The 13662-nt window shown below is 42.0% G+C and overlaps 1 protein-coding gene across 1 annotated transcript in view; it reads left to right on the top strand.

Annotated features, from left to right (window-relative positions):
* LOC125240238 (GTPase-activating protein CdGAPr) overlaps positions 1 to 13662 on the top strand; it is a 70729-nt gene that overhangs the window by 55977 nt on the left and 1090 nt on the right. The window contains exons 19-25 of the mRNA XM_048148068.1: positions 598 to 722; positions 2133 to 2263; positions 2867 to 2999; positions 3659 to 3768; positions 4693 to 4809; positions 6030 to 6101; positions 8406 to 10163. Coding sequence (XP_048004025.1) covers positions 598 to 722; positions 2133 to 2263; positions 2867 to 2999; positions 3659 to 3768; positions 4693 to 4809; positions 6030 to 6101; positions 8406 to 10163 — 2446 coding nt within the window. The remainder of the gene's footprint in view (positions 1 to 597; positions 723 to 2132; positions 2264 to 2866; positions 3000 to 3658; positions 3769 to 4692; positions 4810 to 6029; positions 6102 to 8405; positions 10164 to 13662) is intronic.

Here is a 13662-nt window from a genome sequence, read left to right as displayed (position 1 = left end):
CGTTACAAAACACGGAGAAACTAAAAAGCAAAAAATAATAAACCTTTGAATTCAGATTTCTTATCGTATTGCAATAATCTAAACATCCAAATTATAAACAAATCAATTATTTTTGGAGTCGGTACCAGCCTGTGTATGGTTGGGTCGCACAATTTGTAAGTGCGATAGGGACGGCCTGATATTTTATCGTCTATCGCGCGACCATGCTTCCCGTGCAGGAATTATTTACAGTCAGCATTAAATATATGAATACAGCCAAGCTTCCAAAAATATATATACAGGACTTAAGTACATTAAGTTCCTGTACATATTATTGTCATTTTGATCGTATATCCATATCTTTGCTGATTGTACATCCATATTAATATTATAAATGGGAAAGTGTGTGTTCCTTTCACGGCAAAACGGAGCGACGAATTGACGTGATTTTTTAAGTGGAAATAGTTGAAGGGATGGAGAGTGATATAGGCCACTTTCTAACGCGAGCGAAGCTGCGGGCAAAAGCTAGTGGATCTATAAACGCATTACATTCATTAAATTCTTGTGTGTTGAGATTGTATTTACATAGTTTTTGATTTGAAATGCATTACCGTACAGGAGCGAAGCGTGGCCTAAAGAGATCTCCGTCAGGCTGGCGCGGTCTGTTCTCGCGAAGCAAACTGCAACGGCACAAGGCAGCCCTGCGACCGCAAGTCACAGCCCCCGCACCGGTTCCCGTAGAGGTATCTCAATCCTTGCGCTATCCCGGCTTCCCCACGACTCATCACCTGGGATCCACTTTGACAACTAATCCCAGGATTTGGCGTGGACACTAGTTTTACGAAAGCGACTGCCATCTGATCTGACCCGAAGAGTAACTAGGCCTTATTGGAATTAGTCCGGTTTCCTCACGATGTTTTCCTTCACCGAAAAGCGACTGGCAAATATCAAATGACATTTCGCACATAAGTTCAGAAAAACTCATTGGTGCAAACCCTCGACCTCTGGATTGAAAGTCACACACTCTTACCGTTAAGCCAGCAATTCTCCTTTGGTTAACTACTATTGAAGTTAATCTAGAAGCTTGGCGCCCAATGGACTTTCTGAAGTACATTTGGTTTCAATGGAATTTTAACTTTCATGTAAACAAATATAATTTCTTTTATTTCTAAAATTTTTCGAACAAATGAAATTGAATTCAATCTCTTATCTCAAGTACAATAAGAATTCCCTAGCAAAAAATTTTGTATGGTGGGCGCTACGAGAATAAGACAAATGTGTAATAACAAAGACATATATAACTCCGTATAGACAGATAAAGTCTAAAAAAAAACCGGCCAAGAGCGTGTCGGGCCACGCTCAGTGTAGGGTTCCGTAGTTTTCCGTATTTTTCTCAAAAACTACTGAACTTATCAAGTTCAAAACAATTTTCCTAGAAAGTCTTTATAAAGTTCTACTTTTGTGATTTTTTTCATATTTTTTAAACATACGGTTCAAAAGTTAGAGGGGGGGGGGACGCACTTTTTTTTTCCTTTAGGAGCGATTATTTCCGAAAATACTAATATTATCAAAAAACCATCTTAGTAAACCCTTATTAATTTTTAAATACCTATCCAACAATATATCACACGTTGGGGTTGGAATGAAAAAAAATAGCAGCCCCCACTTTACATGTAGGGGGGGTACCCTAATAAAACATTTTTTTCCAGTTTTTATTTTTGCACTTTGTCGGCGTGATTGAAATACATTTTGGTACCAAATTTCAGCTTTCTAGTGCTAACGGTTACTGAGATTATCCGCGGACGGACGGACGGACGGACGGACGGACGGACAGACAGACATGGCGAAACTATAAGGGTTCCTAGTTGACTACGGAACCCTAAAAACGTACCTCAGTACCATACAGAAAAAGGTACGGTGGCCTAGATGGCATTACACCTTTGGGGTACGCTCAGCTAGAGCGCGCTAATATTCATATTTGACATTTTAAAACATATCAAGCTAAGAATATGGGCCAAATTGTCAAAACTGAGGTTCAAAAGTTTTAAGCCTGTGTTGAGAGGTGGCAGTCTATGCACTGTGATTACACATTTTACTTTGACAGTAACTCTCTATTATACTCGATCCTCTTTGGTAATAACCATTGATGTTAGTGTTCGCAGGACATACCGATGAACCCGGCGGGCCTGCGGCCGGTGAAGTCGTGCGAGTCGCTCGCGTCCGACGGAGACACCGTGGCGCCCCTGGCGGAGCGGGCCATGAAACCGCTCAAACACCACACCAGGTAAATTCAACGTGTAGAGGCCCCATGACACGGGCAAGGGCCGGCTGCTATCCTTGCCCGTGTCATGGGTGTAAGAACTATTTGAGAGTCAATGGAATCTATAACCTAACCACGAAATACAAATTTTGAAAAAACCCCCGACCGCGACATAGTAGACCGATTTTCATGAAACATGGCTAAGCACACTCCCGATTAACTCAGCTTTCAGACAAAAACAAACTAAATCGGTTCATCCGTTCGGGAGCTACGATGCCACAGACAGACACACACAGACATGCAGACAAACAGAGAAGTTTCATGAAAATCGGTCCACTATGTCGCGGTCGGGGGTTTTTTCAAAATTTTAATTTTGTGGTTAGGTTATATATATTGTAATAAAGAGTTTACGAACTGTCAAGTCCATGACATAAGGTTTTTTATCTAATAGCCCAGTTCATTTTCGATGCCATCAGATTTTGGATGTCTTCCCGGTAGCTCAGATGAAACAGCACTGGGCTAACGGTCCAATGGTCGTGTTTTTAAATTCCACCCAAGATAGTATTTTTTACACATATTTCTAAGTTTATCAGTAGCTTCAATTCTAAACTGTATGTTTTGTTGCAGATCGTCATCGTGCGACTCTTACTTCGAGCCGTGGCAGGCCGAGCTGGCCGACATGCGCCTGCGGCTGTCTCCTCAAGAGAGGGACAGACATATGTTTAGCGAGGAGGACGACACGCACGCACTGCCCGCGCAGGTACTATACTACAGCGAGTATAGCTCGTCAGCGGGCTACTCTTACTTTGAGCCGTATGCATCTTTGCACCTTAAGAGCATTTTTACAAGCTTTTATTCAACCTGCCTTGTAGTATGTTAGTGTGCGCCAAAACGTAGAAGCTAAATTTGACCCACTTCCCGGTTTCCGAGCTGAAATTTTGCACACATATGTAAATCACGTGACAATGCACTCTTATGGTATCATGGAGCTGATATGATGATGGAGCAGAAAGGTGGTCATAGGAACTCTGTCATGAAACGTCGTGTCCGCATTGAGTAAGGGGTTTTTAGAAACGTCTCGGAGAGCAGTAGATGACTGTTGAAAGAAAGGCACAAGCTTTTATCGCCGACTGTAGGCGAAAAAATAGATATATACAGGATAATTGTTATAATTAAGAAAATATAGATACTACAGAACCTTAATGACGAAACAAAACTTACGAAAATCTCAATTCATCAGAAAAATCTTGGTAACAAAATAGGAATAAAAAAAAAAACAAATTTAACTCTTTCCTTAATTTTTGTACAAACTTTTTGAGAACTGCTGAAGTGTAAATGGAACCATAAGCTTACGAAATATTTACGTAAGTGACTTATAGGTGTAAAGGCGGCCTAAGGGACGTACGCATGTGTTGGCAGGACGACTCGCTGTGCTCGACGCCGGGCGAGTCCGGCGCGGACAGCGCGGCGCCGAGCCCGCGCCGGCAGCTGCGCGTCGACGTGCACGCCGCCGCCGACCTGGCCGAGAGGTACGCACACACACACGCTCGCCTTACAGCGCGCCCGAGACATCAGCACACACACATGCTCACCCCACAGCGCGCCCGAGACATCAGCACACACACACATGCTCGCCTCACAGCGCGCCCGAGACATCAGCACACACACACATGCTCGCCTCACAGCGCGCCCGAGACATCAGCACACACACACATGCTCGCCTCACAGCGCGCCTGAGACATCAGCACACACACACACATGCTCGCCTCACAGCGCGCCCGAGACATCAGCACACACACACATGCTCGCCTCACAGCGCGCCTGAGACATCAGCACACACACACACACATGCTCGCCTCACAGCGCGCCCGAGACATCAGCACACACACACATGCTCGCCTCACAGCGCGCCTGAGACATCAGCACACACACACACATGCTCGCCTCACAGCGCGCCCGAGACATCAGCACACACACACATGCTCGCCTCACAGCGCGCCTGAGACATCAGCACACACACACACATGCTCGCCTCACAGCGCGCCCGAGACATCAGCACACACACATGCTCGCCTCACAGCGCGCCCGAGACATCAGCACACACACACACATGCTCGCCTCACAGCGCGCCCGACACATCAGGCAGGACACACACACACCTTATAAGAAAACCTCACGTGTATTATCACGTGCCAAAAAAAACCTCGCCTGATTTATGCAGGACTTGCATGACTCCTATTTAAGAAACTTATCACGTTTTCGATTGTATTTTCTTATTTATTTTAGTATCAGTGGTGGCTGGTGAAAATTTCTGCTAGGCAACACCAAAGCAAAAAGAAACCTACCTTAACATTAGGTACTTTACTAGTAATCAATTTTAGGCAAGCCGGTGGAAATCGGCTTGTATGGACCAGTCGCTGCTGATTAGTATTGAATCTTTCTGCTTTAAACAGGAAACGCAGTGCATTGGAGGAGCAACTGGCTGGCATCGGCTACATCGACGGGGACTCGCCGCGCGCCAAACCCGCGGAGAAGAGACACTCGGCGCGACACGACAACCTCGCCAAACGGTTAGTACCGACAACTAGAACACACGCGTTGCAGTGCTCACAGGTGTAGGGTACATCGACTGCGACTCGTTACAGTGCTCACAGGTGTAGGGTACATCGTGGTGACAACCTCGCCAAGCAGTCAGTCAGTACCAACAAGTAGCACAGATACACGACACTCCTACTTTACAGTGCTCACAGGTGTAGGGTACATCGTGGTGACAACCTCGCCAAGCAGTCAGTGCCAACAACTAGCACTCACACGTTACAGTGCTCTCAGGTGTAGGGTACGTGTGTAGAACGCAAAATGTGTCTAATACTTTACCTATCCTCATAAGGCCCAGTGTACATATTGTTGCAATCTAATTTGAATCTTTCATGAACCAAATAAAGAAGAATTTCCATTGATACATTGATTTTTGAAACAAACGAAATTCGTACCAATTTACTTATAGAACTAGGTTCAAATTCAAAATGGGAAAACTGACTATGGTGGGCCTTACGACGCTATATCGCTATTTTTAGTTATCCGCCTAGCGGTGAGCTATTACTATTAATATCGCCGTGTCTCTGTTATTTGCATGGGAGTGCTTATCTTTTTCATCACATTTGCTGTTTAAAGGTCTCATTGCGTCCACGTGTACTGAAGAATAATGTACTATTTTATTCCCAAGGGAGTAATGGATTTAGTTTTAAAAATTAATACAATCCGTAGGTACTTCAGGCGAAGGATGTTTCATGTTTCAATCAGCCAAGGATTTTTTTGCACAACTAAAATTTGACTATAATTTTGTAAATTTCACGTAGATAAATCGTTATAATTTGCAAGGCAGGAAATTGTGACGGCCATCTCGATTTGAGCTTAATCGCGTTGCCATAGCAACGGGCAGTACAACACCGCCATTCATTGAAGGTTGTTTTGCCTTATGATTTTTTTTCTCTGTGTTTTCCTTTCAAAGGTGATTGATTGATTGATTGACAAATGTGATGAAAAATATTGTGTGTAACTCAAGGAGGTAAGGATTTTGTAAACTTGTGACTATAACTCTCTCCAGTCTGCGGCTGTCGCGAATTATGAACACTCGTCGACAAAATCCCCCTTGTTGCACAATATACTATTGTTCGTTTTTATAGCCGATAGCTCATAGCTTACTAGCTCGCGGTGGACCCAGTGCCTTATATTTACAGAACTACTTGCCTACGCTAAAGATTACACCGTGTTTGCGTATTTCTGTTGACAGCCTGTGCAAAGACCGCGACAGTCCCACCGCCAGCTCGGAGTTCCAGAATACCGCGAACAGCGTCAAAATGAGGTGAGCACTCAATCTACGCACACTTTTGCTTCCTAGCATATCGTCACTACTTGTATCTTCGTCTGTCAATGAAAAGAAAATTGTAGTAAGTATGTATGGAATGCATATAGACTTACTGCGTTTTAACTTTGAGGAGCAGCGTGAGATACGAGATTTTTTTAAAGTAGTGACGATATACAAGATGTAGTGCGACTAACCTAACCACAAAATTTAAATTTTGAAAAAACCCCCGACCGCGATATAGTGGACCGATTGTCATACTAGCTTTTTCCCGCGGCTTCGCACGCGTTAGAAAGAGACAAAAAGTAGCCTATGTCACTCTCCATCCCTTCAACTATCTTCACTTCAAAAATCACGTCAATTCGTCGCTCCGTTTTTCCGTGAGAGACGGACAAACAAACAAACACACACACTTTCCCATTTATGATATTAGTATGGATGACTAAGATACTCCCGACTAATTCAGCTTTCAAACACAAGACACTAAATCTAAAAGACAGACACACAGACAGACAGACACGTCAAACTTATAACACCCCGTCGTTTTTGCGTCGGGGGTAAAAAAAACCGGCCAAGAGCGTGTCAGGCCACGCTCAGTGTAGGGTTCCGTAGTTTTTCGTATTTTTCTCAAAAACTACTGAACCTATCAAGTTCAAAACAATTTTCCTAGAAAGTCTTTATAAAGTTCTACTTTTGTGATTTTTTTCATATTTTTTAAACATATGGTTCAAAAGTTAGAGGGGGGGACGCATTTTTTTTTCCTTTAGGAGCGATTATTTCCGAAAATTTTAATATTATCAAAAAACGATCTTAGTAAACCCTTATTTATTTTTAAATACCTATCTAACAATATATCACACGTTGGGGTTGGAATGAAAAAAAATATCAACCCTCACTTTACATGTAGGGGGGGTACCCTAATAAAACATTTTTTTCCATTTTTTAGGGTTCCGTAGCCAAAATGGCAAAAACGGAACCCTTATAGTTTCGTCATGTCCGTCTGTCCGTCTGTCCGTCTGTCCGTCTGTCCGTCTGTCACAGCCGATTTACTCGGAAACTATAAGTACTACAGTGATGAAATTTGATGGGAATATGTGTTGTATGAACCGCTACAAAATTATGACACTAAATAGTAAAAAAAAAAAAAAAGAATTGGGGGTGGGGCCCCCATACATGTAACTGAGGGATGAAAATTTTTTTTTCGATGTACATACCCGTGTGGGGTATCAATGGAAAGGTCTTTTAAAATGATATAAAGTTTTCTAAAAAACATTTTTCTTAAAGTGAACGGTTTTTGAGATATCAGCTCTCAAAGTCGTAAAAAGTATGTCCCCCCCCCTCTATTTTTATAACTACGGGGTATAAAATTCTAAAAAAAATAGAGGTGATGCATGCTAATTAACTCTTTCAACGATTTTTGGTTTGATCAAAGTATCTCTTATAGTTTTTGAGATAGGTTGATTTAACTGTAATTTTGGTTAAGTTATTGGTTTATTATATTTGCTGCTACGGAACCCTTTGTGCGCGAGCCCGACTCGCACTTGGCCGGTTTTTTTATTTTTGCACTTTGTTGGCGTGATTGATATACATATTAGTACCAAATTTCAGCTTTCTAGTGCTTACGGTTACTGAGATTATCCGCGGACGGACGGACGGACGGACGGACGGACAGACAGACATGGCGAAACTATAAGGGTTCCTAGTTGACTACGGAACCCTAAAAAAGCGTTTTAACTCACACGAAATAAAATCTGTTTGTTTATCTATTGGCTTTACGATTTGGTTGGTGTTAAAATACAGCGAGAGTGAAAGGTGTCGTAGTATCAATCGTTTTGTTTTTTTGGGCATTTTCAGAGTTTGGGTCCCCCCAATAGCAAAAGTTGTAAACAAAAATTAACTCGTTGTCAGTTTTGTGACGACAGTTAAGCATGAAATCTGTTTAAAAATTTCTTTCACATTCTGAATGTAGATTATCGCGTAAAGTTTATGTAATTAACACAAAAATAATATTTTTATTGAAATTTCATTCTTAATTATCATCACAAAACTGACAGTGAGTTAATTCTTGTTAACAACTTTCGCTAATTGGGGGGTCCCAAATTCTGAAAATGCCCTTTTGCATTCAATTCGATTGTCCAATTTATCGATATATATTTCTTAAAATGCATAAATAATAAAAGCCATTCTCAATAAAGCGCGACAGTTGCTACACTTTACTGAAATTAAAAACATACCACCAACCAAATCGTTGATTAACAATCAACGTCGCAAACCCTAATTTTCCGCTTCACATTAACTCAACAGAGAGCGAACATCGCCCGCGAAGTGCAAATCGGCGCGCTACAGCAACCTGCACCAGCAGGAGGACGCGACCGTGGCGCGTCTCAGCTGGCCCCACGACAACCACTCAACTCTCATCAAGGTGGACTGGCCCGCCGAGGCCTCCGCCACCAATCTCACCAGCTCCACTCTCAACACCCCCCTCTACGACCCTCTAGAGAGCGACTCCGAACTCAGCGACAACAAACACACCATCACTATCAACAATTGCGACAGTTGCGATGAGAAATGCCTCAAGTGCGAGCTCAAGGCGGCCGATTACGAAAACATCAAAGTCGAAGACTACACCGACACTCTAAAGGATAGCTTGGAGGCCAGTCCCGCCAATTCCACCAACATCAGCTACCACAATCTCAACAGGCTCTCCGCTCTCTCCTCCTCGACTTCAGAGGGAACAGGTAAAAAGGAGGCGTCGTACGAAAACTGTGATATGAAAGTCATGACTTCGTCTCACGAGAGCTCTTCCAGTTACAGCAACATTAGCCCCAAACCTGACGAACTTTACGAGTGCTACAGTTTCAGCCGCCCGAACTATATCAATCTGCAGTCATCGAGCTCTAAAAGCTCGCCCGGCAGTCCTTTAAAGAGCCCGCTCAAAAGCACAATAAGCATCACGTTCAGATCGCCCACTAAAAAGTCTCCAGACTATGAACCTATTGAAAATGATACTCCGACGAATGAGAGAGATTCTGTCTACGAAGATATAGATTTAGAGAAGAATCTCTCGATCGTAGAGGAAGCTACGGTGCCGGAAGCGGACGCGAGCCTCCCGACCCAACAGGCGTGCCAACCTCACAGCTTCACCGAAGATCTGATCATTCTAGAAACGCCCACCGACTCCGATGTGGATAACACAGACGTGTACAGCCAAGTAAAGTTCTTCAAGAAAAGTATAGAAGAAGTCAACGCTATGATATTAGAATCGCCGCCGAAGGAAACTCACTATGAAAACATGTCCTTTGACGGTAGACAATACGAAAATGTCGATATGAAGGCCACACAAGAAAACGGTAATATTATTAAACCAAAAGAATCTCTAAACGTAAGAGAACTGGCCAACAGATTTGAAAGTCCTACAGAACAGAAGGGCCCCTTCTTCGAAAAGTTTAAAACTGAAGTTAAATATCCCGACAAAGAGGAATCTCAACCGCCGCCTTCGCCAAAATGTTACAAATTATCTAAAAACTCATCCAACGCGAGATCTTTAGACGAAAACGCTTTTATAAAAGAGTTCGGCCCTGAAAAGAATTACGTAGACAGAAGAAAAAGTTTAGAAGTGAAAGACGTTAAAAAGCAAAACAAATTCCTACCGGATTTAAATCTCAATTTAAACATGGAGGAAGACAAACAACCGACCACGCCTACTACTGAAAATAAAATATCTCTAATACAAAGATTTGATACTAAGAAAGACATTAAAAACTTAATAGGATTTGACACGGAAAAGAAATTAAGTAGAGAACGAATAGAGAAGTATAAAGAAGAACGAAGAAACTTCTTGAGAGAGAAATATAGTTCTCAATCTTTTAGGAGTAACCCGGAACAGCTTACTAGGGTTAAGGTTAAGAAAGAGGAAAGTCCTAAGTTTGAGAGACGGAACACCGTCGATTTGGGACAAAGAATGAGATTCTCACTTGCTAGAAGTAGCCAGCAGTTGGACTCTATCCCCTCCCCCACTAGCCCGGAAAGGGGGGAAAGTAGCGCTGGACGCCATTTCGAGAGGTAATATTATTCACCTACACACATATTAAACCCTCTATGATGCTTTCAAATTTCATCAATAATGACCATAATGACGTTTAAATAGTTATTTGTTTTACAAGTGAAACACAATTTTTTTCACCAACACGAACAAAATACTCGCGGTTCAATATTGGAATCTTTCGCTTGCTCGGGTATCAATATTGGCACGTGCGGTTAAACAACTACTTTGCCCCCTTGTAAAACAAATAACTATTCTTATCTTGGAATGTGAGTTATAGTTTCATTAACCTTTCAAGACCCGCCGGCTCCCCAACGAGCCAGCTAGATCATTTAAATGACACCTTGATTAATTTTTTCTACTCCCGAACTGTTATTCGTCATTTACAGTGTCGTGCACAGATCTTTAAAACCCTACATAAAGGTCTATTCCCCAAAGCCAGCATCCGCCGGCTTCCGCGCATGCGCGCAGTATCGAAAAAACTGAAAACGCATTGTTTGGCTCTGTAACCATGGCAACGACTTATAACGACACTGCGCGCGTGTGCGGGAAGACTTTGGGCAGCCGAACTGACACTGCAAGCCTTTGCGTCAAAATACAGGAAACAGTGTGAATTTCACGAAAGTTATTCAAAAAAACTATTAAAAACTAAGTGCATGGTCGTAGAAAAAGTATTTTTTCTACTCCCGTACTGTTATTCGTGAGTTACAAGGTCGTGCATAGAACTTAAAAACCCTACATAAAAGATGTCAGGACAAGTCTATCTAGTCTATACCCTGAAAACATTTAGTAGAAGTAGCACGATATAGCTGTTACAGTTCAATAAATACATTGCTACCAACTTAACAAACCAATTCGCAGAGTCGAGACTCCTTCGTTTTCTGCTGCGTTCATTGGCGACGCGTCGAATCGCATTCAAATGTATGAGAACTCGATTCAACTTGGCTCGATTCGTCTTAGTGGCCAGGCTTCAAAGAACCATACCATAGACAGTTTTATTTTCATGTTTGCACTCAAACTGCATATTCAAAATGGTAGGCGGTCCACTAGATAACTAAGATGACTGAAAGTAGGTATTTGTTGATTTATAATTTTCTTTCATAATAAGTGCTTGGTCGTAGAAAAAGTATTTTTTCTACTCCCGTACTGTTATTCGTGAGTTACAAGGTCGTGAATAGAACTTTAAAACCCTACATAAAAGATGTCAGGACAAGTCTATCTAGTCTATACCCTGAAAACATTTAGTAGCAGTCGCACGATATAGCTGTTTTACAGTTCAGTAAATACATTGCTACCAACTTAACAAACCAATTCGCAGAGTCGAGACTCCTTCGTTTTCTGCTGCGTTCATTGGCGACGCGTCGAATCGCATTCAAATGTATAGAACTCGATTCAACTCGGCTCGATTCGTCTTAGTGGCCAGGCTTCAAAGAACCATACCATAGACAGTTTTATTTTCATGTTTGCACTCAAACTGCATATTCAAAATGGTAGGCGGTCCACCTAGATAACTAAGATGACTGAAAGTAGGTATTTGTTGAATTTATAATTTTCTTTCAAAATAAGTGCTTGGTCGTAGAAAAAGTATTGTATGCAACGGTGTTTAACTGAGTCAAAAAATGCTCGTGGCGTCTTTATTAACAATTTTCGGCTTCGCCTCAAATTGTTACCTACGCCACTCACCTTTTTAGGGTTCCGTAGTCAACTAGGAACCCTTATAGTTTCGCCATGTCTGTCTGTCCGTCCGTCCGTCCGTCCGTCCGTCCGCGGATAATCTCAGTAACCGTTAGCACTAGAAAGCTGAAATTTGGTGTCAATATGTATATCAATTACGCCGACAAAGTGCTAAAATAAAAAATGGAAAAAAAATGTTTTATTAGGGTACCCCCCCTACATGTAAAGTGGGGGCTGATATTTTTTTTCGTTCTAACCCCAACGTGTGATATATTGTTGGATAGGTATTTAAAATTGAATATGGGTTTACTAAGATCATTTTTTGATAATATTAATATTTTCGGAAATAATCGCTCCTAAAGGAAAAAAAAGTGCGTCCCCCCCCCTCTAACTTTTGAACCATATGTTTAAAAAATATGAAAAAAATTACAAATGTAGAACTTTATAAAGACTTTCTAGGAAAATTGTTTTGAACTTGATAGGTTCAGTAGTTTTTGAGAAAAATACAGAAAACTACGGAACCCTACACTGAGCGTGGCCCGACACGCTCTTGGCCGGTTTTTGACCTCTTTTAACCACCAGTTGCATAAAATACTAGTATGCAACGGTGTTTAACTGAGTCAAAAAATACTCGTGGCGTCTCAATAACAATTTTCGGCTTCGCCTCAAATTGTTACCCACGCAACTCGTCTTTTTTGACCACCTTTAATAGCCTGTTGCATAAAATACTATTGGCATAATTCAAAATCGAGTGTTCATTAGACTTATATTGACCGGGATATAGACCGTGATTACCTTTTTGATTTTTGTCGAGCTCCCGATATTTCGACGCAGTTGCATGCATCATGATCACGGAAAACTGACGAAGGCGGGTGGATGTTAAAGTTGTATAGACAGCGCGCGATCTACCCTCCTTCGCGCGCGTCGGCTGCGTTCACTTTCAGCGTTACCACTGGTCGCGTTCACACTCGATGGTCTGTCCAAACACACTACACTCACAGTGTCACTACGTTTGTTCAATTCTGACTTCACCGGTTTTTTACACAAACAAATCACTGGATTCCATACATTAGATAGTTTGAAGCCATCCTCACGATTGAAATTTTTATATTTGTGAATCTCAATGGCTTCTCTTACCAATCTCGGTATGTAGTGGCGTTCCGTCGAAATTACCTTAGGACTATGCAACTCGATCCAATGATTTGCACCCGACTCAATGAGATGTTGAACAATAGCAGACTTGCGAGTATCGTTCTTTTTGACTGCAGCAATGTGTTCTTTAATTCTGCAGGCAATAGTGCGCTTGGTCTGCCCTATGTAAGAACTGCCACAACTGCACTCAACTTTGTACACACCAGGTTTTTCCAGAGGAAAATTGTCCTTAGGTGACCGCAAGAACTGTGCAATTTTCCTGTGTGGGGTGAAGATAGTTTTTACAGAGTAATTGTTTAGTATTTTAGAGGTCTTATCTGTCACTCCCTTTACGTACGGCATAAACGCTGGTTGTCTCTCTACGCGATGAGTGAGGTGCTTGGGTTTTGCATCCCGTTTATTAACGTTAACTCGGTAACCATTTCTCCTCAGGACTCTCTGAACATGGTTCAACTCCTGTACAAGATGAGAGGAGTCACACAAAGCGTGTGCTCGATTGGTTAGTGATGTTACGACCGAGTTTAACTGTCTGGGATGATGGTGTGAGCTCGCATGCAAGTAACGATCTGTATGCGTCGGGTTCCCGGTCAATATAAGTCTAATGAAAATAACCGTGAATCATTCAAAACTCGAGTGTTCATATTTGACGTATGGGTTTCGAAAGGTTAAGATATCAAAATCGTTTCGGTAATA

This window comes from Leguminivora glycinivorella, chromosome 27 (genome assembly GCF_023078275.1).
Source record: "Leguminivora glycinivorella isolate SPB_JAAS2020 chromosome 27, LegGlyc_1.1, whole genome shotgun sequence".
NCBI lineage: Eukaryota > Metazoa > Arthropoda > Insecta > Lepidoptera > Tortricidae > Leguminivora > Leguminivora glycinivorella.
This window is presented reverse-complemented; position numbering and strand designations above follow the sequence as displayed.